This window comes from Recurvomyces mirabilis (genome assembly GCF_035927965.1).
Source record: "Recurvomyces mirabilis strain CCFEE 5264 chromosome Unknown scaffold_27, whole genome shotgun sequence".
In the NCBI taxonomy this organism is placed as follows: domain Eukaryota; kingdom Fungi; phylum Ascomycota; class Dothideomycetes; order Mycosphaerellales; family Teratosphaeriaceae; genus Recurvomyces; species Recurvomyces mirabilis.
This window is the reverse complement of record NW_027041961.1, coordinates 84,804-108,340: the sequence shown is the minus strand read 5'-3', so window position 1 is coordinate 108,340 and position 23,537 is coordinate 84,804. Positions and strand designations below refer to the sequence as shown.

At 52.1% G+C, this 23,537-nt stretch overlaps 9 protein-coding genes across 9 annotated transcripts; 5 read left to right on the top strand and 4 right to left on the bottom strand.

Moving 5' to 3' along the window:
- Nucleotides 1–207: 207 nt before the first annotated feature.
- Nucleotides 208–1,740, top strand: LTS14_008733 (uncharacterized protein; the record flags this gene model as incomplete). The annotated part of the gene is made up of 1 exon (XM_064841419.1): nucleotides 208–1,740. The coding sequence occupies one exon, from the start codon at nucleotides 208–210 to the stop codon at nucleotides 1,738–1,740; it is 1,533 nt and encodes a 510-aa protein (XP_064690910.1).
- A 574-nt stretch (nucleotides 1,741–2,314) lies between these two features.
- LTS14_008732 (uncharacterized protein) lies at nucleotides 2,315–4,018 on the bottom strand (the record flags this gene model as incomplete). The annotated part of the gene is made up of 3 exons (XM_064841418.1): nucleotides 2,315–3,509; nucleotides 3,562–3,785; nucleotides 3,851–4,018. The coding sequence occupies 3 exons, from the start codon at nucleotides 4,016–4,018 to the stop codon at nucleotides 2,315–2,317; spliced, it is 1,587 nt and encodes a 528-aa protein (XP_064690909.1).
- A 603-nt stretch (nucleotides 4,019–4,621) lies between these two features.
- LTS14_008731 (uncharacterized protein) lies at nucleotides 4,622–5,851 on the bottom strand (the record flags this gene model as incomplete). The annotated part of the gene is made up of 2 exons (XM_064841417.1): nucleotides 4,622–5,275; nucleotides 5,324–5,851. The coding sequence occupies 2 exons, from the start codon at nucleotides 5,849–5,851 to the stop codon at nucleotides 4,622–4,624; spliced, it is 1,182 nt and encodes a 393-aa protein (XP_064690908.1).
- A 2,542-nt stretch (nucleotides 5,852–8,393) lies between these two features.
- Nucleotides 8,394–9,832, top strand: LTS14_008730 (uncharacterized protein; the record flags this gene model as incomplete). The annotated part of the gene is made up of 6 exons (XM_064841416.1): nucleotides 8,394–8,465; nucleotides 8,516–8,957; nucleotides 9,010–9,096; nucleotides 9,145–9,228; nucleotides 9,286–9,419; nucleotides 9,482–9,832. 6 exons carry the CDS (start codon nucleotides 8,394–8,396, stop codon nucleotides 9,830–9,832), a joined length of 1,170 nt encoding a protein of 389 aa, XP_064690907.1.
- A 1,210-nt stretch (nucleotides 9,833–11,042) lies between these two features.
- Nucleotides 11,043–13,890, top strand: LTS14_008729 (uncharacterized protein; the record flags this gene model as incomplete). The annotated part of the gene is made up of 2 exons (XM_064841415.1): nucleotides 11,043–11,055; nucleotides 11,153–13,890. 2 exons carry the CDS (start codon nucleotides 11,043–11,045, stop codon nucleotides 13,888–13,890), a joined length of 2,751 nt encoding a protein of 916 aa, XP_064690906.1.
- Nucleotides 13,891–14,651: 761 nt separating this feature from the next.
- Nucleotides 14,652–15,461, top strand: LTS14_008728 (uncharacterized protein; the record flags this gene model as incomplete). The annotated part of the gene is made up of 2 exons (XM_064841414.1): nucleotides 14,652–15,129; nucleotides 15,187–15,461. The coding sequence occupies 2 exons, from the start codon at nucleotides 14,652–14,654 to the stop codon at nucleotides 15,459–15,461; spliced, it is 753 nt and encodes a 250-aa protein (XP_064690905.1).
- Nucleotides 15,462–15,725: 264 nt separating this feature from the next.
- On the bottom strand, nucleotides 15,726–16,472 carry LTS14_008727 (uncharacterized protein; the record flags this gene model as incomplete). Its single annotated transcript, XM_064841413.1, has 1 exon — nucleotides 15,726–16,472. The coding sequence occupies one exon, from the start codon at nucleotides 16,470–16,472 to the stop codon at nucleotides 15,726–15,728; it is 747 nt and encodes a 248-aa protein (XP_064690904.1).
- Nucleotides 16,473–17,191: 719 nt separating this feature from the next.
- LTS14_008726 (uncharacterized protein) lies at nucleotides 17,192–17,629 on the top strand (the record flags this gene model as incomplete). The annotated part of the gene is made up of 1 exon (XM_064841412.1): nucleotides 17,192–17,629. The coding sequence occupies one exon, from the start codon at nucleotides 17,192–17,194 to the stop codon at nucleotides 17,627–17,629; it is 438 nt and encodes a 145-aa protein (XP_064690903.1).
- A 753-nt stretch (nucleotides 17,630–18,382) lies between these two features.
- On the bottom strand, nucleotides 18,383–22,481 carry LTS14_008725 (uncharacterized protein; the record flags this gene model as incomplete). The annotated part of the gene is made up of 9 exons (XM_064841411.1): nucleotides 18,383–18,518; nucleotides 18,584–18,879; nucleotides 18,935–19,518; nucleotides 20,821–21,210; nucleotides 21,267–21,450; nucleotides 21,505–21,747; nucleotides 21,799–22,010; nucleotides 22,063–22,333; nucleotides 22,392–22,481. 9 exons carry the CDS (start codon nucleotides 22,479–22,481, stop codon nucleotides 18,383–18,385), a joined length of 2,406 nt encoding a protein of 801 aa, XP_064690902.1.
- Nucleotides 22,482–23,537: the final 1,056 nt, after the last annotated feature.

Here is a 23,537-nt window from a genome sequence, read left to right as displayed (position 1 = left end):
GGTGACGGGCTTTGCATGGATGGTTGTTGGGCGTAGTGCCATTTGGAGTGGGTCTAGCAGGGTATTTTGGTGCGTCCTTTGATGAGAGGTGTAGCGAGACATACTCACGGGATTGTTCAGAAATTTGTTTGCCTCGACAATGTATCAAAACTGCATTTCCTGTTCGAACGAGCATGGTAAAGACCACTGGACAAGGACCTTTCAGCAATGGCTGCGCAAATAATCTGGACTTGTCGCAGATTCAGCAAACTCAGCCTCAAAGACTGGGCGCAAGATAAAAGTGGTATGCCTGTCCTGGCAAGACTCCCAACCCACACCATCAACTCTCAGGGTCAATCTAAGATCATGACGACATACGAAGAAGAGAAGACTGCGTTGCTGCAATGGCGTAGCAAGGTGAACGACAAGCGCACTGGTGATCAAGAAGAGCTGCGTAATTCTCCCCTGTTCTCACTGAGCGTCCGTCACAACATCGACAACTCGACAAACAAAGCCAAGATCTTCCCGCAATATGGCCTGCTTGGCTATGACCTCGAGAACGTTGACGAGGATGGCGATATCGAGCCAATCCTCTTCAACGTTGATGCACCACATTCGACCTTCATCTGCGGGTCACAGGGCGGCGGCAAGAGCTATACTTTGTCAGCTGTGCTGGAGAATTGCCTACTGAAGAACAAGACTGTCAATCATCTCGCGCTGCCCATCGCAGGGTTGGTGTTCCACTACGACCTGAATTCGACTCTGGCTAACGAAACTGCGACACTGTGCTCACTGGAAATCAAAGTCCGCGTGCTGGCTTCTGCTGCCAACTTGGTAGAAATTCGCAGGCGCTACTCGGCTCTGGAAGGCGCCAACAATCATCTGACGGTTGAAGCTCTGTTGTTCCGCGACAGCCAGCTGGACGCAAACTCAATGAAGAAGCTCATGGCGTTCTCAGATCAAGAGGGTTCAGTACCGTTGTATATGGAGATCATTGAGCATGAGCTGCGGCAGATGAAGAAGGCGAGCAAGCCGTTCAACTTCAAGGCTTTTCGGACGAAGCTTGAGGACGACAAGAACTTCAATCCTGCTCAGAAGTCGATGATGAAACAGCGCTTCGATTTACTCCAGGAGTTCATGGACTCTCGCCAGAAGACAACGAACGCGAATATGCTTGACCTCCAGCCCGGCACGCTGACGATCGTCGACCTCAGTGACACCTTCGTCGGTCCTGCTACTGTCTGTTCACTATTTGATATCTGCCTGGGACTCGTTCTGCAGCAGCCCAAAGCAGTAGCGAAGATCATCGCTCTGGACGAAGCGCACAAATACCTAAACAAGTCTGACGCGGCGGCGACTTTCACCGAACATCTCCTCAGCACGATCCGTACGCAGCGTCACAACGGCACTAGGGTCGTCATCTCCACACAAGAACCGACGCTGTCCCCATCCCTCCTCGACTTGTGCAACACGAGCATCATCCATCACTTCAACTCCCCGGCATGGTTCGCAGCGATCGAAGGACATCTAGGCGGCGCTTCCAGCATGACGACCACCGAGCATGGCCGGGCGGAGCTGTTCAAGAGGATTCTGGGGCTGAAGCTGGGCGAGTCACTTGTATTTTCACCCTCGTCGTTTGTCGGGTCGGACGAAGATGGGATGCCGAGGAAGCTGGGGAGTGGTGTATTGAGTTTGCAGACGAGGTTGAGGATGGGGATGGACATTGGGATGAGTGATATGGCTTCCAAGGGTCTGGTGTGAGAGGTAAAGATGAAACTAGGAGAGCTGTGTGTTTTGTTAGACAGGAAGAGGATATGTGGAGATTGTTGATGCATGCACGCTGCACAGCAACTCGTCAGGTATTTGAGTGGCTCGTCGAATAGTGTCGTCTCAGGGTAAGACTTACGGCTAATGTCTTACTTCTTGTCCATAATCAACTTGGACGTCATGACCAGACTCATTGCTCAGTTTACGCTCAACGCATCATGCCCTGTTAGTGCCAATTCGTAGTTGTGTTTGGTGAAGCTGTATGACATCCTTGAACTCTATCTTTGCTCTGAGCCCCTGCAGCATCGACTTGTGAAGGCCGGAGGAATCTGTTATGTTGATCGATCAGATAGGTCATCAAAGCACACTGGGCGGTGCTGTGTACATGCTTGGTCTTAGCTACAACCGGCATTCCGCCCAGGATGTATGATACGGCAACGGAATCCCAGCATGGAAGTCATCTGCGTTGTGTCCTACCGGACTGGCACATCAATCAATAGTCATGGTACAGCGACTGCAGACGGGCACAATTTCGATTGACTATATTCAATCTAGATAGTTATCTCGCCTACTTGAAGAGCTTGAAGCCTCCGGGAACCTGGTACTGGAACACACTATCCGGATCATACTTCTTGCTCGCGGCCTGCAACGCAGCCACGTTGTCGGCACCGTAGCCGGCAATGGGGTCTTGCCATGGGGCGGCATAGTTGAGATATAGGTATGGGTTTGTCTTGCCGAGGGTGGTCGCAGAAGCTTGCGCCTGCGCAAACAAAGATTTCGCCTGTGTGTTCACGCGAGCGTCGTCTGCCGCATTGTCCCACGTAGCCGTGAGAAGGACGTTGAAGATATTACCGTCCGATGTGCTGAGGCCAAGCGAGTTGCCTCCGTTGGCTGCAGCTTTTGATGTGATGACCGTCGGCTCAGGCTGGAAAGAGATACTCCACTTAAGCCCGGCAATGTCATTGATGGGCTGAACGGTGGTGTTGGCGATGCGATAGATGGCTGCCATTTGCTGGGCAGAGGCACCATATGTTCCAGTAGCGAAGAGCTGACGGAAGCCAAGTGGATTGGAAGCTGCCAACTCCAGGGTGAAGTCCGTGAGGTTCGAGATACGCATGGTAGAGAAGGTTTGCGGAAGGGAGGTGAAGTTCTGGAAGAACGGCGGGTAGGCTTGAGGCTTGGTGTACTCGAAGTTGCTAGCGACGTACCAGTTCCGGCCAGTGACATTGTACACGACACTATAGATGAGCGCGGCATATGGGTCATATTGTGGCGATGAAAGCAAGTCTGTGAATGCTTGGAATTGTTGCTGGATTGTGTCGATAGTCAAGCCGATGAAGCCTCCCCAGAACTTGCCCTGCTCAAAAGTCCTCATGGTGAAAGTGGTCACAATACCGAAGTTGTTGGAGCCACCACGAAGAGCACGCCAGAGATCTGGATATGAAGTGGCATTGGCGTTGACTATCAGTCCTGAAGCCAAGATGACCTGGAAGTTGACCACATTGTCGCATACGAAGCCATAGCGAGGAGAGAAGAATGAGATCCCGCCTCCAGTTGTCAGACCACCGACACCTACGATGCCCACACGACCACCGGATGTGGCGAGCTGCTGGGCATCAAGAGAGGAGTAGACATCGGCCCATCTATTTCCAGTTCCAATCTGCACAGTTTGACGGTCGGCGGCCACAATAAGCTGCTTGAAGCTCTGAAGGTCAATGGTCACACCATTTTCAATGTTGGCAGCGCCGGAGAAGGGCGTGTGGCTACGATAGTTATTATCAATGGGTTGAGATAGATCACGAGATTACGGCTTACCCTCCAGACCTAACAGCAAATTCGCATTGACCTGGGAACAGCTTCCCGCCAATATGCAGAAGAAACACTGCCAACTGCACGTCGGTGGTAGTCGTCGGCTTGAAGACACAGTTCGGCTCCACTTGGGCCTCCTGCAAGCTCCAGTACGATGCCACCGAAGTATCATAGACCGTGCTGTTGGGATACGAGATCTTGTTGCCGAAAACGAAAGATAGTCCAGAGCACTGTATCTCGGACAATATCTAGTCAGCCCTTGTCATTTCCTTCGTGAAATCGGTTTCTGCCTTACGCATGACAGCTTCTGTTGCATCAATTGGCGTGCTTGGTCCGGAGAGTACTGAGCAGGTTGCCACGAGCTGGGAGGACTCGACGGTGCAGCTGCGGCTCGTTCGACCACCACAGGCGAGGCGATGGTGAAACCGATGGCTGATGCAGCCAGAACTAGTCGTGCGAACATGCTGCAGGTGAGGGAACAGGGAGGAGGAAGATTCCGTACGAGGAGGTAGCGTGGGGAGGAGGACACGGAAAACAACAGGTTTCTCCAAGAAGGAGGAAAGTCGTAGTATACATTACACGTTCTCTTTGATCGACCTGTAGGTGAGCATCTCGGATTGTCGCCGTGCCGTTCGTTCCTCGCGAATGCGCTGCATCGAAAATATAGATCGGCGTGCACGAGGCGTGGGATGTAGTGCCTGCGCCTTGATATGCCGGGCCTAGCTGCATATCGCTTGTATAGCGATATTGCGAAGGAAGCGAGGGGAGGCGAGGCGATCAGGCACGTTCAGATTCTCAGAGGTGGGATCTTGCAAGGGTGTCCGCAGAACCATGACCGGTACATTTCCGTCCGTTTTTAATTTGTCTTGCCACGGAGAACGTTCTCAATCAGTCGAAAAATATCTATTCAACAACTAGTTCAACGAGGATCAAAAGCAGGACAGGTACAACAATCGTCCCCGACACGTGGGTTGCAGATGATTTGGCCAGAAGGCTCATTGGAGTGCATCTGCCCATTGACCTCGGCGTTATGATGAACGACTGTGTTCCCGCGGTTTTGGTGTGGCTAAATCTGTAGTGCGTCCAGATACTCATTAACTACCATCTGAAGCTCATCGAGCAAGCGAGTTTTGACCTCCTCTTTTCCCCAACTCATATCAATGGCGTTGCGGGCCAGCGTCACCATATCTCTGTCATCAAACTCGCACATCTTCTTCACCAACAAGAGGTTATGCGCCACCCATACATCCTCCATATATGCAGGGTCGTCGCTGGCTACAGCGATCTTGATACCCGCGTCGTGGAGCGCTCGAATTCTTGGAATGACTTCGTCGACCGGTTGATGTCGGAGGTACGACCATGGACAAACTGTCATACCGATTCCTCTGTCCTGAATAAGCTCCATGAGTTCGGGCTTCTCTGTAGCGTTGAGACCATGATCGATCCTGTCTACACCGTTCCCACCGATATCCAAGACCACTTGGCGTATGTGCTCATGGGTGTTGTCTGTGGCAACGTCGCAGTGACAGGTCAGGAACAGACCATCTTGCCGAGCACGTTTGTACAAATCGGCGAACAACGCTGGAGGTCGAAGATGTTCGTCTGAGTCCAATCCAATACCGATGATAATATCGTGGTATGGCAGAGATGCCTCGTAATGCTCCATGGCCGACTCTGGGGATAGGTCTCGCATGAAACACATGATCCATTGGCAGTAAAGCTAAGTGTGTCAGTAGAATCTTCTCGCTGTAAAGGACGGCATGCTCACGTTGAGATCGCGCCCCGCTACCGCCTGAGCATCGCGTAGACCACCCATCATCGCATCCCAAGAAACACCTCTATTCGTATGACCTTGTGGGTCGAAGAAGACCTCACAGTAACGAACATTTATGGCAGCGACTCGATTGAAGTAGTTCATGGCCAGATCATAGAAGTCTTGCTTGGTCTTGAGTACTTCGAAACCACCATAATAAGCCTCAAAGAAAGTAAACTTCTCCTCTTCGTTGTCGAACTCGTGTCCCGGTCGTATCTGAGCACCCGCATATGAAGCCTTCAGCTGCTCCAGAGAAGTGTACGTCACTCCAGTTCTCTCCAGGCCAAGTGTCATACCATTCCTCTGGGCAAGCTTCCAACGGAGTTCGGGCGTCAAGGTACCTTCGAGATGAACATGTAGCTCAACCTTCGGCAAGGCACGCATGAAGGCATTTTCATCGGCGAACAGCTCTTGGCGGAGTGCTTCGCGGGTATCCCAGGGAAGAGCTCCTTTGACTGCTACGGACTGAATGCTACTGCCCATGGTCAAGCCGGTTCAAAGATAGAAAGTGGACATAGCATCACTTGTCCGAGCCGATGTGAAGTATTTATGCCTGGTTCGCGAGCCATTATCACGAGCTCTCCACTTTCGAAGACTCATCTTTGAGCTTGCGGCTGGACTTTGACCCCGAGGACGCAAACATCGACCAGTTCGGGCTCAAGCTGATGCTGCTGTGTGATGTGTGATGGCAAGAAGAAGTGGTCCTTAGGCTTTAAAAGGCTTAGCACTGCTTTCGACTGAGATAGCAGCCTATTTGGTGTTGGCCCAAAAGTCTATCAATGTGAATCCCTCCATCCCGTCTTTTATACCGACACCACCACAGGTCAGTCTGCAACATCCTCCCTCAACGGATATACAGGCAATTCAAGATGATCCATGTCTACTGGCGCAGTACATGGTACAGCTTGCCGCACGTGCAAGCGACGTGGACGCAAATGTGACAGACGTTTGCCTGCGTGCAAGGCATGCGAGCAACGGCATGTGCAATGCGAAGGCTATATTACGCGCTGGCTAGGCGTGGCTGCTCGGGGTAGACTCGCCGGGAAATCAATACCTGTTGCCAGCAAGACTTCTGTCGTCGTTGCAACTCCTGGCCAGGTCAAAGCATTGAAACCATCTAGCGTGCCTGGTGACGATGGTCTCCAAGACCTTCTGGACTACTGTGTGTAGCCCTGTACACCGCTTAGAGCCAGCATACTAAATGTGCACAGTCACGAGAGAGCAGACGACAATATTCTACTTAGGTGAAGATGCCCAGCGAAATCCTTACGTGCGATACGTCCTGCCGATGTTGACACATGTATTTCCGGTTCGGTATGCAGTAGCCTCGTCGGCAGCATACCATCTGGCAGTTCGACGAGGCGATCTGAATTTGAGACGACGAGGTCTTGCGCTTCGAGTCAAAGCCACAGAAGCTTTGCGGTACAGACTCCAACAGGATGAGCAGGCTACTGATTTCGGGAGCTTGATGGCGACACTCATGCTGGCTCAACTAGATGTATGGCCTCACAGACAGTCGATCATAACTTGTCAGCTAACGATCATAGATTTGTGTTGATGATCCTGGTGAATTCGAGATACACCTGAAGGCTGCACGGGACATCGTCAACATCAGGAGCTCAGACGGCACCGAGGACTCTTTCGTTGAGCAGAGATTGCTTTGGTATGCAATCTCGAAGTACTCCTTTTGGTGCGGGGCGTGCTAACACTATCCCAGGCTTGATGTAATGGGTTCAACGACATCCAGGCGCCCGCCAGCACTGTCCGCAAGATCCTTGAGGGCCACCATCGACCGCCTTGAATCCGCACAGCATGGACGGTCTTGGCGAGATGATTGCTTTCCATGCCCGCTCGAGCTTCTTCAAATGATCGTGGAAGGCACTCGACTGTACAAAGCTCGCCACGAATTGGAGAAAACGGACCTGGACATAATGGCACAGGCATCAAAGCTGGTGGATGATGCAAAGTCGTTGGTTTCATTGCTTGGGGAAGTTGTAGATCAACCATGATCACGCCTTGAGCTAGCTTACGGCTACGCCGTCGTTCTGTACATTTCCGCAGCATTTCGACTTGAGGGCTATTGTGGTTCAGAAACCAGAACGATGGCCCAGAAGATCGTACAGCACGGCAGAGCTATGCCACCCGCTACAGCTTGGAGCTACTCGATGTCGTGGCCGCTGTACCAGGCTGGTCTATATCTTGATCGGCAATGTCTTCCTGAAAGAGATTGGCTGGCGAAACACTTCAAGAGCACTTTATCCGAAAATGGCTGCTGTCAAGTCAGCAGAGCTCTGCAAATTTTGCAAGCGATTTGGCGGGATGAGCAGAACGGGTTCGTATGGGACTCTATAGAAGCGGGCTCGCGAAAGAACTATCTACTGCTCGTATAGGTCGTCGAGGTCAGATATGGCGGATGGGCAGTGAATCTCGGGCATCTCGTAATCATGAAAAGATTGTGTGAGTGTGAACACAGAGCCCGTCATTATGTTACGAAGATGCAAGATCGTGTATCGCTGTATGCAGCTTCGGTCTCGTAAAGCGGGGTCTATTTCGTCTATATCGACGAAATATCATTATGGAGATTAGTGTCTGCCTTACAATGGCGTGCTCGAACTCCACGCGAGCTCGGAAATTGAAGCTGCTCTCAATCATAATCGTGAACGATGGGCTGACAAGGGTGATATAGTCCCTGCTCACACACCGCCAACCGGAGTGGCTGGCAATATAAGCGTGCAATGTTGGGCATGGATCATGTCAACCCGGCACCTAGCTGCATGCAATCTGTCGAAAGCGTGCGTGAATCCCGTGCCTGATCGACATCGCTCCGGCAAGTGGACTGCGTGGGATTGACGCTTGACGGACCTGACAGCTCGGCAACACAAGATCGGACAAATGTCCGTGTCAGTGATGTGACATCCTTCGCGTACTGTATAGTGTAGAAATCCCTAGTTATGGATAATGTCGACGCCGTCGCTGTCTACTCCGCTCACCCGTTTGCTCGATCAACGCTTGGCGATCAAGAACGATGTCGTCGTTCGGCGGCTCACCAGAGGTCACGCAGCCCAAGACCAACAGAATCAGCTATACTGCTCTGCTTGTACGTTCAGAATCAATTCGTCCAAAGGTTGATACTCATGAATTCACCAGGGCGTTGTATGGGCACTTACGGGGCTGGCCACGTCGCTCGTGGCAGCAAGACTGGCCATTCACATCAAGTTTGGGCGACGACAACTGATCGATGACACTCTGCTGGTTCTCGCATTGTGCATGCTCATCAGCAATTCGATCGTGACGAGTCTTATGGCTGAGCCGATGTACGACCTTTTGAAATACTCCCACGGCCTGTTGATTCCCGGTCCGGAGTTCATGACACGATCGACCTTCTACCTCAAATGTCAATTTGCATCTACCGTGCTGTTTTGGAGTTGCCTGTGGACGGTCAAAGCCTGCTTCCTGGCTTTCTTCTACCAGCTGTCTAACCAGACATTGTGGCCTCGACGATTCTGGTGGGCCGTTGCGGTGATCACTGCGATCAGCTATGTCGGTTGCGTTATTACTTACCCGCTGTCGTGCACATCATTTGTGCTCGGTACGTATACTGGGAGATTCTGATGGCTAAGTAAGAGACTGATTCCCTACAGGCCAATGCGAGAAGCCGATCAACATATACCTCTCCGCTGTCAGTCTGCGGTTTAGCACAGCCGTAGACATGATAACAGATTTCCTGAGTATGGCCTCCCCTCAACGATATACCATACTTGCTGATTGTCATAAAGTCATCGTGATACCGCTATGGCTCACCATCGGCCTAAAGATGAGTCTTGCACAGAAGATGGGATTGCTTGGTGTGCTCTGTTTAGGTAGGTCTCTGCAGGTTGTGGACATATTAGTGTGATCGCCGGCTAACGACTGTACAGGTGTGATCACGATGATCTTCGCGGCCGTAAGAGTGGTGGTCACTAGCTCCGAGGGCGGTGTTCATCCAGAGATAACTTGGTTGGCTCTATGGTCTGGCATCGAAACTAGTGTAGCTGTGAGCGTAGCCTGTATGGTGAGTTGCGACGCTTGACTCATATTTGAGACTTGAGACGAGGCTGACTAACGAGTTGGCAGACGAGCTTCCGAGTATTGTTCACCCAGCTTCGTCACGGCTCATCCTATCGGAGCCGTAGTGGTCCCAGCAATGGTCACGGTATCGGAACACCTAATATTCGATCATCAAGTGGTCCAAAGAAGAGCTGGCGATCAGGCACAAAGGAGCTAGACTCTATGACAGATCCCAGTGTCGAGATGGAGAATTTTGCTCGGCAGAAGCACGCAAGGACAGTATGCGTTGGTGCGGAGGAGGTCGAAGGCGAGGGTGGTCTGGTAGAAAGAGATTGGCCGGAGACTGCGAGCGAGGAAAGAATACTACCACCAGAGAGCATCCGCGTCCAGAAGACATGGAAGGTCAGCAACGCGTGAGAAACAGGTCTAGCGACAGCACAATATCAAGAAATGCATGAGTCAACGATATGGCCTCACGATAGCTTTAGCCCTATTTCCATGAACCGTTCTTTGCTAAAGGCTGGTCTTAGACTGCTACGACTTCTTCTGTTGAGGTGCTCTGTTATAATTTGACGAACATCGGCCCACCATGGAGCCACTCGGGGCGAGGGCCGTTGCCGTGCCGTGGCCATATCGCCTCTGTACGATGGATATCATCTTCATCAACTTGCTCAGCAGCCAACGGAATCCAACGCTCCACCCATCGTTAGAGTACTCTGTCGAGCATCGGTACTTACAGTCGTCTGTTTGCTCCACTGCCGACAACAGCAGTCGCTCGACTCCGCCAACGGCAAGTATGAGTCAGTGTCAAGGGCATAAGGTTCTTGTCGTAAACTCTCCTCGCGAAATGGACTGGCATCTCGAATGGCCGTTACGAATCATAGTTTACTGCAGTATCTCAGCTTCCTATTCCGTGTGGGCGGCTTGGTATCTACAGTATTTGAGCGAAGGATCAGTTGCGGCACGGAGGGGTGCCAAGCTTGGTGTAGTGCTATCACTTCACCGAGCCTCTGCGGTGTTGCTGCGTGCGCTGAGGATCCTGCAGGACGAGACATCACTCCTACAGGATTTTGGGTGACTTGGTTGCTTGTAAACAGAGCGAAGGTCACTACACGTGGTTCGGAATCAGACGCACACTCGCTCAGGCCACCACTATCGCTACCTGTTCGACCAGACGACGCACAGCGCTGACGATTTGTTCCTACCGGGTTGGTGGGCGCCCCGCAGCTATGCCTACACGGCGAAGCAGTACACCCTTGACTCATGGGCACCAAGATCACTTCTCGTGTGCCCATACGACCGCGCAGTCTCTGGCCAGAATCGAGTTTGAGATTCAGTGATAACCCCGCCGCATCCACCACCACGTGCCTGATCAACCACATTCAGGTTCATGCGAAACCTTATACGGTAAGGAAGTATGCTTCAACTCCGGGGACGAGGACTCGAAGCTTGGTGCTGCTCCGGGCAAGGCGAGGCCACAAGCACATGGCCAATCTTGCAATCGCGCAAGGATGCCGACTCTTCACTGGTCATTAATGCTGCGAACCCTTCGTGAAGCGGCATTAGCGCTATGTAGGATCTGGATCATCGCGGCAGTGAGGCCCAAGGGTATTTGTAACCGTACGGCATGGGCGCACTGAGTATGTACAAAGCCAGCTCGAGCTCTGCTACCTTCTCCAAAGCTTGCCTCCATCTACTACAGCCCTCGTCTGTTCTTGTGAACCAGCCTTGTCCTAGCTCGCGACATGGCTCCTTACAAAGGCAAAGACACTCTCTTGGACAACTGCATCACAGTCATACAGCTAGGCAACAATGTGGCTGTGCACATCCTTGAATACATGAGCGATGTCGAGAAATCCCGGCATGGCTTCAAGGAGCTTTCCACTGACTTCGTGGAGTCAAGTCGATATCTGTTCTCAGCAAAGAATGGTCTCACCGAGGCCGTGCGCTCACACACACAATTCCCGCAACACACGGATCGAGAGCTGCGAGAGATCTTCCGCCAGTATCACACCATCATCCTTGCCCTCAAGCAAATGGTCAACAAGCTACTCGAAAATGAGAGGTCCTCGGGCTTTGGCAAGCTCGGAAAGGGCTTCAGGATGATGTTTGCCGACTCCGACATTGAGAAGATGAGATTAGCACTAGTTCAATGTCGAGAGGCTGCGAAACGGAACACCATGCTGTATACCTGGGGTCTATTAGATGATCCGAGTTCGACCTCGCCAGCAATTGGATTTACAGCACTTGCTGCTGTCCTGAACTGTCGCGACCCAACATGTCCAGTCATTCCAAGCTCAGTGCAAAAGCATGAGATGGTGCCAGACGCGACACCAGACAGAGGATTCTTACCCCCCGAGCCAACTTTGCGAACTGTAACACACAATCAGCCGACTACTTCACACTCTAACCTGCCATACCGCGATGCGTCTTTGCCTCATCATGGCGACCGGGATCGTAATGCCAGACCATCAGCGACCACTACATCCAGCAAGACTACAGTGTTGTCGTCCACGTTCAGTGCTCGCGGGGGAGCGAGATCGTCTGATACTAGTGGAGAAGCCACCACACCCTCTACAGAGCACTTTGAAGATAAACTGGCCTCTCTTGATCTCGATGACTTGCCCAGACAGGCAATTCGAGTGAAGGTAGATCCAACGACAGTCACCCGTTGGAGACCCAAGCACAGCAAAGGCAGCGTACCTGTCGGCTCGAAAACTGCCCTACTCGTAGCCATCCAGGACCAGAACGTGAAAATGGTGGAACATCTGCTCGATTCTGGCGTCCCGCCAGATCATGGTATCGATTGCAACTTGCTGCGACTTGCTGTCCTCAACCACGACATTGACTCGATACGGCTTCTGCTAGCTTTCGGAGCTGAATCGAATGCCAAGGACAAGGACAACTACACACCCCTCTACACCGCGACCGAAGCCTCAGCTTTCGATGCGGCTCAGCTCCTGCTCAAGTATGGCGCTGACCCCAACATCTCTGCTGGCATGGACGACCAGAGTCCATTTGCGCTGGCCATGATCGAGGACAAAGCACATTTTGCCCACCTCTACCTCAAGCATGGTGCGACTGCCGACTCGATTCTGGGGAATGGTAATACGCCCTTCATCCAGGCGATGAACAGCATCACACCAGTGCAGGTAGTTGGCCTTATGCTGTTATACGACACCGATCCAAATCACAAGAATGACCATGGAGAGACTGCACTATTCAAGGCGATATCAGCAGGACGACTGGACCTTGTCAGTATCTTGCTTGATCATGACGCCAATCCAAATCTCCCGGGACCAAAGCATATGCTTTGGCCTTCTGTGCACCACCCAGCCATTCTCGACCTCATTCTTAAACGGGGAGCAGATCTCAGACGAGCACCTGGTGTGCTTGAGCTGGCGACCTCTACCAACTCGCAGGAAGTTGTTGGTATCTTGCTTAAGCACGGCGCAGATCCCAATGCCAAGAAGGACGGCATATTCACGCCGCTGTGCACAGCCATCCGAGACAATCACGAAGCGCTAGTCGACACTCTGCTCAAAGCCGGTGCAGATCCAAATGAAATGGCCTCGGAGTATCCAGCGTTCAAGTGTGTCACGCACCACCGCGCGCATCTACTTGGCAAAGTCCTTGATGCTGGAGCCGATGCAAATAGTCCGAAGGGGATCGTCGAGATGGCAGTCGCACGGAAAAACACAGATGCACTTTTGATCCTGTTGGAAAGAGGTATCGACGCCAATGCACGCAATCCCGCAGGTCACACGGCGCTTACCACGGCGATCCGAGAATGCGATCTGCAAGCCATCGATATTCTGCTTTCATATGGTGCAGACCCAGGGATACGTGGCCAAGAATGGCCCGTTACACTTGCTGTGCACTACCCAGAAAGTCTGGAGAAGCTTCTTCCTCACATTGCGGTCAATAGGATACCGAAAGGAGCGCTCGAGATTGCCGTACAAGCTGATAAGCTGGAAAGTGTCAAGATGCTGTTAGCCAAGGGTGTGGATGTAGAGGAACGGAACGGAGGTGTGTTCAGCTCCCTCACAACCTCAATCCGAGAGGACCGGAAAGAAATCTTCCGCTTCCTGCTCGATGAAGCTGGCGCAGACCCAAACCTACCCGGTGAACACTTACCGCTCATCAAAGCCATCCGCCGACACCGCGAAAACGACTTGAGCTACGTCAAACATCTCATCGCCCGTGGCGCTGACATCAACCTTGTCTACCGAGGCTGGAACGCCGTGCTCCAAGCTCTCGATAAAGGCGACACGCAAGTTTTGGACGTGCTAGCAGAAATGGGCACACCGGACCTCAATGCCAGGGACGAGGATGGACATACAGTGCTGGAGATCCTGCAAGAGCGTGGCATGAAAGAGGAGGAGAAGATATTGACTGCCAAGGGTGCGGTTGGAAGTCCCACGCCGAAAATGAGGGAGGCCTTTGGACATTTGCGTGGGATTATTGAAAACTGAGATGGAACGATTTCTAAGTTGGATTGGGTTGATCGCGGTTCTTCTATTGAGTTTGGAGTTGAGAAATACCCCAGTCTGCGTCCGTAGGAGAGAATGGTATATGTGTTGCATGAGTCCAGGATGTCGATGCGCGTCAAGTCTGTCCCGTAGCTCGTCTTGTATGTCTAGCCACCGTATCTACCATTGTTCGCGGAGAAGTCTGAGAATATTGATCCAAGAAATTTGAACAAGGGGGCGATGGGGAGTCCTCGACGAGCATAACTTGCGAATGGAGAAAGTGGCAAGTCTGGCGTGATGTCCGCATGCGGAAGGTACAGCGGCGGCAATGCAGCGCGAATGAATGTCAAGTTCACGACATCGTGGCTTCATCCTCACCAAGCGTCTCACCAGCGTTCATCTACACGCTCCTACGCTCGTGCGGGCTAGATTTGGTATGGACCAAAGATGATTGCTGAGTCACTGACACTGACACTCGCCGCCGCTATCGCAAGGGCGGGTGGGAGTGCACCTTCTCCCAACACTCGCTATCGTTGCTTCATAACACACAGACTAGGTAGGAGTCACACTAACAAATCTCCCCTCCCGTACATCTTCGAACTCGTTTCTTTGTCCTCTTATTCATCCTGCTTATAACCGTGGCCCTGCCGAAACGATCTCATCTCCTATCCCTGCGCTACCTCTGGCACCGCCTTACACACTATCGCCGTGTCAAACGTGCTGCAAGCAAAGATCTTCTCACATCCCAGTCACCCACTAACACCATGGCACCAACGTTGCACCTCGTCCGCCATGCTCAGGGCTATCATAACCTCAGTGTTGCGAATCATGCCATCCACGACCCATCTTTGACACCTTTCGGCGAACAACAATGCCGAGATCTCGCTACCAAGTTCCCTTACCATGATGGTGTGGAGGCGGTCGTGGCGTCGCCGATAAGAAGGACGATATACACTGCTCTCCTTGGCTTTGGTGGGGATCTTGAGAAGAAGGGGCTGAAAGTCATTGGACTACCGGAGTTGCAGGAGACGTCTGATCTACCGTGTGATACTGGAAGTACACCTCAGGAGCTGGCGAAGGAGTTTGAGGGCAAGCCAATTGATCTGGGCCTTGTAAAGGAGGGCTGGACGAGCAAGAAGGGCAAGTGGGCTCCCACTGGCAAGGCTATCGAGGCTAGAGCCAAGGAGGCGAGGATCTGGTTGATGAGTCGCCCTGAAAAGGAGATTGTTGTTGTTACTCACGGTATGACCCGAACGTCCTCACATGTGCTGACATTGTCATGCTGATATTCGTGACCAGGCGGCTTCCTCCACTACTTCACCGAAGACTGGGCGGACTGCAATCGCTTTAACGGCACTGGGTGGGCGAATACGGAGTACCGCTCTTACAACTTCAGCTCGCATGAGCCGGCTGAAGCACATCTGGTCGAGATTGAAGAGTCGAAAAAGCGGAGATCGATGGGTGCAAAGCCGCTGGACCGAGAGGAGAAGGCTCAAGTCCAGCCTCAGGCTACTGTTCCTGTTGCTGAGAAGGCTACGCAGGAGCCTGCTGTTGATGTGAGGGCCAATATCTGATAGTGGGACTGGAAGCACTGGAGACCGGCTAGATCTCGATTGCCACGAAGGCGGCGACGAGATTGTGCGCAAGCCTTAGGCGTCTGCACACGTTACATCATTACAGAGACTGATAGATGATAGATCTGACCTAATACATCCTACATAGCGATCCTTAGCTTCCTACAGCTCAACAGCCCTCAGTCCCTCGACAGCAAGCCGTTGCGAGATCAGCATGATCTGGTCTACGATCTTACTCATATGCAAGAGCTAAAGTTGCTCATTTCAATGACCCCTGTCCATCCGACGATTCTTGTCAAAAGCCTTTCCCTGCTGCCATCTCGGCGTCTGGTTCAGAATTTGCGCAGCAATGAGTTTATCAATCGCAGCACAAACCTCATACGCCTTATTCTTGAATCCAGTATTTCCTCCAAATTGCTCAGGAGAAAATACCTTCTTCGCGGCTTTGAGATTCTTGGCACTAAGACCTGCGAGTCCCGCAGCCAGATTGTGCGGACAAGCTGTCAAAGCACGACTGGACGCGTTACGAGCACAGGAGGCGTTGCCGCAGGGTTCTGCTTCAGGCTCGGGAAACTCATCTAGGTTCTCCAGATCTTCGAACGCCGCTTCGGCGGTGGCGATATACTTTTCCGCCGCGGATTGGGGAAGCACTGGCGCATCTTCGGCCGGCAGCGCAGGCTCGAACACATCATGCTTGTTCACACGTCTGGACCTGGCAGCCAGAGCCTGGTTGAGAACTTGCTTGGCATCGCCTTCAGCATCTTGAGCTTTCACGAGCGCGGCTTCGTTCTCCTTGACAGAGTGCTGAGCGAATTTCATCTCGGCGCTGGCTTTGTCTGCCAGGAGTTGGGCGTTCTCGACTTCGTTCTTCAGGTCTGCGAGGGCGGCGCGGTAGGTGGATTGCGCTGCATAGAGGGTTGCGTTGGCGGAGGCGAGGCGGAAAGTGCAGGCTTTCATGGTCGTGTTGGCGCGAGTGTACGCGACACGAGCGGCGTCGATGTTGGTGGCCATGTTGACGGTGGTGGTGAGCGCGCTACTACTTTACGGAGCTGGACGGGGATGAACTGATGCACGTGCGAAGGAATAAGGAGGCCGGATGATGGAGATACGAATACTCGAACATCTCTTTCGCCGTGGCGGTAAATACATTCATTGTGCTGGCTTTGTCGATGTACGGATATCGTAATCGCTGCTGTCGAAGGGAATATGCAACAAAGCGGCCGGACTTGCTATCGACTTCGCAGGTTACGGCATCGTAGCCATTCCTTTGTCTCGCAGAGGGGTCGAGAAGGTTGAAACGAAGACGATGCTGTCCGTAAGTATAAGATGCAAGTCGTGCCATCCTCTTTGGGAAGGTATTGTGGTACCGGCTTTCAACCATTCATGACTGGGTGTCAAGCGTTGCGATATACATCTACACAAGATCCTCGCCTTGACTCTCTGCACGTAGCACGTACAGCCGATGTAGATTCAGAATCATGTTGTTCGTGGTGAAGTTGTGGACTGATCGATCAACACCGACTCGGCGAGCATGACGCCACCCACGTCATCTCTTCTTATCACAAACGTGATCATGAGCTGACCAGGGCAGTCATCATATTTCCTTGCAAGATGGAGACGAGAGTTCGTTCCCCGAAGAAGTATAGCATGCTGCAAACATCCATCGTCGACGACCAATGTCGCATGGTTGTATTCACGACATCCACACAAGCATAAAGCAGTTCGGCACGATGGGTATCCCATACTCTAAACAAATCAACGCAGCCTTTGATGAGGTCACGCCACTGGTAACAGCAGGCTTCGAGGTCCTGCAAACGCTGAAGAACATCGCCCTCACAGTCGCGGTCATCCAAGTTCTGACCGTGGTGATTTTGACCGCAGTTTTGATCGTTCTGGTGGCACTCCTGATCACTATCAATCCGGATCTAGCTACAGAGCGGAAGCTGGTTGTGACACCGGTGGTGAGATGGTTTGTCCATGTATGGCTGGAAATGCAGAGTCATTGGCGGACGGTCTTGATCGGAGGAATGATCATCTTGTTGGGAGTGGCGTTGGGTGCTGTGGGAGGAGTGCTTATGACTCAGAAGGATTTTCAGAAGTTGGCGGAAGAGGAGCAGCAGCCGTCGAAGGAGAAGTCTGCGGAAACCGTGGACGCTGATGAAGGATAAGACCGACACAATCCTTACTGTCTAGATCCACTCCCAAGGCAGACAATTCGACTATCAGATCCGACACCGCCTTCGCTTAGGTCGTACAGGAAGATCCCTAGAACAGCAGCCGTCGCTAATACGTTACTGGTGACTTATCAGGACTATCTGTGTGATCAAAGCTCCGGGAGCTTTAGCGGACAGGAGCATTTCAACGGGAACCCCTCTACGAGCTCTTTCGTGGGCACATCCTTCATCCTTGTGTCTAATTCTACGATACCCAACTACCTGCCCGGCCTAGTCGGGAGTATGGTGGATTGTATGGGCTTACATCCTGGTGAAAGCTTGTTCGTCAGATTCGTCCAAGTCCCCCCCCCAGCACTTTAAACACGTGAGACATCCGCGGGATGGCTGTAACTTTTATCTTCACACCCTTGCTGAGGGCTTCGAAGCATTACTAGCTATGGGAATGGGTAATGAGACTGGAAGCCGATTCTGACTTTGTCTGATTGCGATCGAAGTACGTTCAAAGCAATATATACAGCATGCATCTGATTGAAATAGAAAGCAAAGTTTCCCCAAAGCTCGCTCGTCGTTGATTCTCGTAGCTGGTCAATAAAGGACATCTCTTAGACGGTAGGATATGAGATCGAGCCAGATCTGATAGCATCCTTCGCAGCCTCCTTCGCAGCCTCAGCGACAAGCTCGTTGGTGCTGTCCGAAGTATCAAGAGGATCGACAATGGCGCTGGCGATTTTGCGCGCTGGGACTTTCTTAGCAGAAGAAGTATGAAGAGTTGTAGGCGAAGCAGATACCACAGAGGATCTGACCAGCGAAGCACATGCAGGCAATCTCGGTACGGCGGAGCTCGACGCCTCTGAAGCAGTCGATATATCGTGTGCCGATGGAACTGAAAGCGAGGGTCAGCACACTGTTCATGTTCCACTCAAGGACTCACTCTATTGCTCAACTTACAGTTGCTTTTCCAAATTATCGGTGTAGATGATCGTAGCCAAAGTGTTCTTAACATCAATGTTGATAGCCTTCTTCGATTTGAGACGGTTTAGGGAGGCCTCAGCTTCTTCCATGCGGCCAACGCGGACCAGATACCACGGCGACTCTGGAGAGAAACTGATGATTGGAATAAGAACCAGGGGCCAGAACCACTGCAGAGCAAACGGGATCTTGTAGCCCCAGGCATCAGTGCGAGTAGAGAGTCCTTTCAAAACACCAGCAGAGATTAATTGTCCGAGGATGAACGACATGTTGGTCTGCAATATTCTTAGCTGGCTGCGCATACAGCGATCTCAGAGGGAAGTAGCTTACGAAAGACGTCATGTAAGTACGGAGGCAAGTCGGTAACACTTCGGAGGCGTAGGCAGGAGCGGTGCTCGCAAGAACACCCCATGGTAAACCGCATAAGATCTCTCCTACGACCAGGACAGGCAGGCTCGGTGCGAAGAACACAACAAATATGGAAACCATGAGCCAGGTGAGCGCGCCGAGGACGACCTTCTTGGATCCATACCTCGACACAAGAAGACCGGCGATCAAACATCCAACGATCGAGCCAGTGCCACCACCTTGAGAGAGACCTGCCTGCCAGGCGGCTGTCATCTGGTAGCCTGTGGGAGTCTCTGGTGTCTTGCCAACCCAATGACCATAGCGGATCAGGAATGATGGGTAGGCGAAAAAGTTGGAGAGCAGATTGGTGTCGTAGCCTTCCATGATCACACAAAGCTGGTAGAACATGGCCCAGATGACAGCGGGTTTGTAGAGACGGATTGCTTCCCAGACACCGAGTTCGTGTTCCCCGGCGGTGACATCGGCGATGGTCTGCTGGAGCGCCTGCCCGCCTTTGACGGCACCGCTTGCTGTCGGAGAAAGGTAGTTGGTCTCGATGTGGTTGACTGAGAGGTCATGGTTCTTCTCGTCGATGATGAAAGTGGCCGTTGCTCAAGGAGCTTTCACAAACCAGAGTGGTGAATGTGAGGATTCGTCGTCGTCCTTGTGACTGTACGTGTGTTGTGATACTGAGTGAGTTGACTTGAAGGGATATCGAGAGATCTGTATATAGGCCTTTCGTCTTCTTAGCCCTCGATGCAGTCGTCCACTTACACCGCCGCCAGGGCACGTTCTCCGCATGGCATGCAGTCGTATTCAAGAGGTGTCACACGATCGTTCCCGTCGTTCGGCTAGCCTCGATGAGGTGTAACTTTTGTTTCCGCCCAAGGTCAAATGCGCCAAACGGTGATTAGCTCGAACAAGTACCTTGACGAACTCAGCAGGTTCTGGCTCCGAGGCGTTGTGATCAGCAAGGTTGCTCCCGACATACCGGTATCTGGGGTTGGCGCGATGCGGAATACACGTGCGAAAGTCGGTCCAGGTCTGCTCCACTTTCCGATCTTATCGATCCGTTGTCTCGTGCGGCGGAGGCGGTGGTATACATGTACATGTACATGTACAGGCCGTGGAGAACCTCTCAACATTGGCGGAGGTTTGGCCGACGAGGAGCCGTAGAACTAATGCTCGCCCACGCGGAGTCTAAGTTGAGGTGAGGACGGTATGATCCACCCCAATAGCAAGCCCCTAGACTACACGGCGGGATTGATATATGCTCACAGCTGTGAACTGATCTTTGGCGAAACAGCTTCCGCGAGCGCGACGGGTCATCGACCACAAGGTATGCGGGGGCCCTCGCAATACCCTCACCATGGTTCACTAAGTTGGCAGAGACGGCGAACCAAACCTGCCACTATCATACTCGGAAGTATCTTCAATATCATATGTTCCATTTGATGCGCAGAATGATTTGGCCATCATCCATGTACCGTAGACTGCAACGATCTACGAACTGAATCATGCTCGGAGTCGAATAAGCATCTTTGTACCTCCCTTTGGTGTAATGTCTATAGGTCATCTGCAGGATTCAGCTCCAGGCCCCAGGCATCGAGCGTGCTCGGCCCATCGACCGCAAAATGAGTTACGATCGGCCGTCTGTGTATCACATGAAGCGCAATACTGTCTCAAATCGTCTAGGCCCCCCAGTGAACGTACGTGGTGACTAGCATTGGTGAGCTTGTTTGCCCTGGATGACGATCAACTCATCACAAGACTCTGGGAACAAGATAGCATTGCATGCCAAAGAGAAGTCCCCAAATCTATGCCAACAACCTATAGTTCCAGCTTTTGCAAGCTCTTTCTAGCCTTACCTTGCTCAGTCATGCTGCGCAGCCTGAACACCTTTGCAGCATGTCTCTCTACGCGCATATTGATCCGTCCTCTAGCAGTGACTTTGCCAATCTCGACGCCGAAAACGCGCTCATCACCTGCTGCCAGGCCTTCGATATATGGTATTTCTGTCGGGTTGTACCAGTCCAGCTTCTTGAACACCTTGCGTCTACCCGCCTCCAAGCTCGCTTCAAGTATTGCATTCGCGTCTTTTCGGTTCATGCGACTGTGACCCTCCGCCCACAGGTCGTGAATGGCCCGTGTCTGTTGCGCCTGGGGTGCGCTTCCGTGGGGACCGTCCATGACGAAGACTTCGTCAAGAGTGGTCGACATATCGACGGCCGTATCGGCAGTGTTGAAGAAGATGACGACTTGGTCACCGTTCCCGAGTGGCCCGCTCCAGATTTGACATTCCCCAACGCCGAACTCGTCTTGAGGTACAGAAGTGTTGCGATGATGCGCATCACGGCTTTGCCTCTTGGATCTTGGCTGATTGCGATAATGACGGGATTGGTGATGATCGAGAGCGTCGCAGCATTCATCTCGCGGAGGTCGTTGCCGAGCAGAAGCGGCGATTTCAGTGCAGCCCACATGGAAAAGTGTGCTTTGTACTGTTTAAGCGTCAGTCAGCATAGCAAGATGTTGTTGCACTATCGAGAACTCACTTCTTCATCAGTCATGCCACCGAGACCAACCTCAAGCATATCTAGGTCACTCCAGCCTCCGGGCATGCTTCGATCTGTGTATGGCGCCACCTTATTGATGATGTTGAGCACCGAGCAGTGAGTACCAGGCGCTACATGGTGCGGATCTGTCGGCTCGTTGCATCCGCAGAGGTCGTCAGGCCGAGCAAAAGAGTCGTAAATATTACCTGATATGCGCCATGAGTTGGCTATGGATGGTCCCCACTGTAAGATGTCAGTAGACCTCTTGGAGGTCTCGCATGAGCTGCCACTTACAGTGTGTACATAATCTTCGCCCCAACTGCAGAGGCTGTAGAGGATTGATCGTCCAGTAGCTTTGAGAGCCTTCGCCATATCGTTGAAGCGATTGAAAGTCACCAAAGGAGTACCAAATCTACCCATGTGATAACAATTATCGTATTTGAGGTAATCTATGCTGAATTTGGCGAAGCTCTCGGCGTCTTGTGTCTCATAGTCAAGCGATCCAGCTATACATCGTCAATTAGAGCTACAACCACTCAGTAGACGCATTAGACTTACGATATCTGGCACAAGTCATCTCTCCAGCGCTGGAGTACATCCCGAACAACAAATTCTGGGCATGCAAGCTCTTCGATACATGCTCCATGCCTCTTGGGAATTTGATCTCGTCGACGACCTGATTGCCGTCGGCACCACGTCCAACGGACCAGCAATCATCGAGTACGACATAGGTGTAGCCAACGTCTCGTAGCCCGGAGTCGATCAAAATCTGCGAGGTCTCGAGGAGAAGACTTTCGGACACGTCGCAAGCAAACGTGTTCCAGTTGTTCTTCAGAAACATCAGTGACGGCCTTACATCATGGCTCAGAAGAAAGCCTCACACTTACCCATACCATCTGTGGCGTTCTCGCAAGGCCATTCTCGACCGCAACGGCTCCTACAGCGAACGCTGCGAGCAACGAAGGCTTTTGCCGCATCATGTATCCACGTCACCGTATATTCAGAGACTGCGAGGGAATCAAGCTGGACGACACTGTCGCGGGTTTTGTTTCTCGTCCAAGCCGATCGTCGGTCGCATATAGCTATCGTGCACGAGGCTGTTCTGTGGACGCAGAGGTGGAAAACTGCGGGAAACTGCGGAAAACCGCGGGAAATCATCATACTGCTGTTGGTGGGAAATTGGCGGTATTGAGCTGCCTCAGATATCATGCAGGTCGAGACAGTGGAATATGAGCAGGGTGAACAGCCAATCTGCGCAATACTGCTCGAAATCAGGGCATTCGCAATATGGTCCAGGCAAGCATAATCGATCATTCCTCTCCGCTCTTACTGCTGCAAGACTTATGGTCGCCGACGGTTGAAGCTGTCGTCCTCAATGACATCTCCTGTGTGCTCGCCCAGGCGTTCACAGTCTATAGCGACGGGGTATGACTGTCACTAACAATGTGGTCACTCACATCCTCAACTTCCCCAATCTGCTGCACAGAATTACAGTGCGGTCGATACACAACAGATTCTGCAATCCATGCTGTTCACTGCTCTCGTAGCCGGACCCAACTACATCTTCCAGGTGTACCTCGGGAAGAAGATCCCCACAAGAGTGCCTTATCAATCACACGACAACCCTCCGAAGGTCCGAGATAGTAGTAGTGAAGATGAGAGCCGCGGACGGCTAAGTATTCAGAATACGGTGGTGAAGTTCTTGCTTGACCAGAGCTTGGGTGCGACAACGAACACAATGCTTTTCATATGTTTGTTCGGCATGATCAAAGGTCACGACCTCGCATATATTCAGCAAGACCTCGCAAAGATGGGAGGACAATACCTCAAAATGGTGATCTTCGCTAACGAAATGTAGCATTTCTGGCCACTTCTGTCTGCGGGATACAGATTTTGGCCTTTAGTCTGCTTGTTGAATCCAGTCGTGATACCTATGGAGTACAGGGGTCTAGTCGGAAACGCTGCTGGGCTCGGCTGGGGCATATTTCTGAACTTCTGGTGTTGAAGATGAAGGATGGAGATGAGAACAAGAC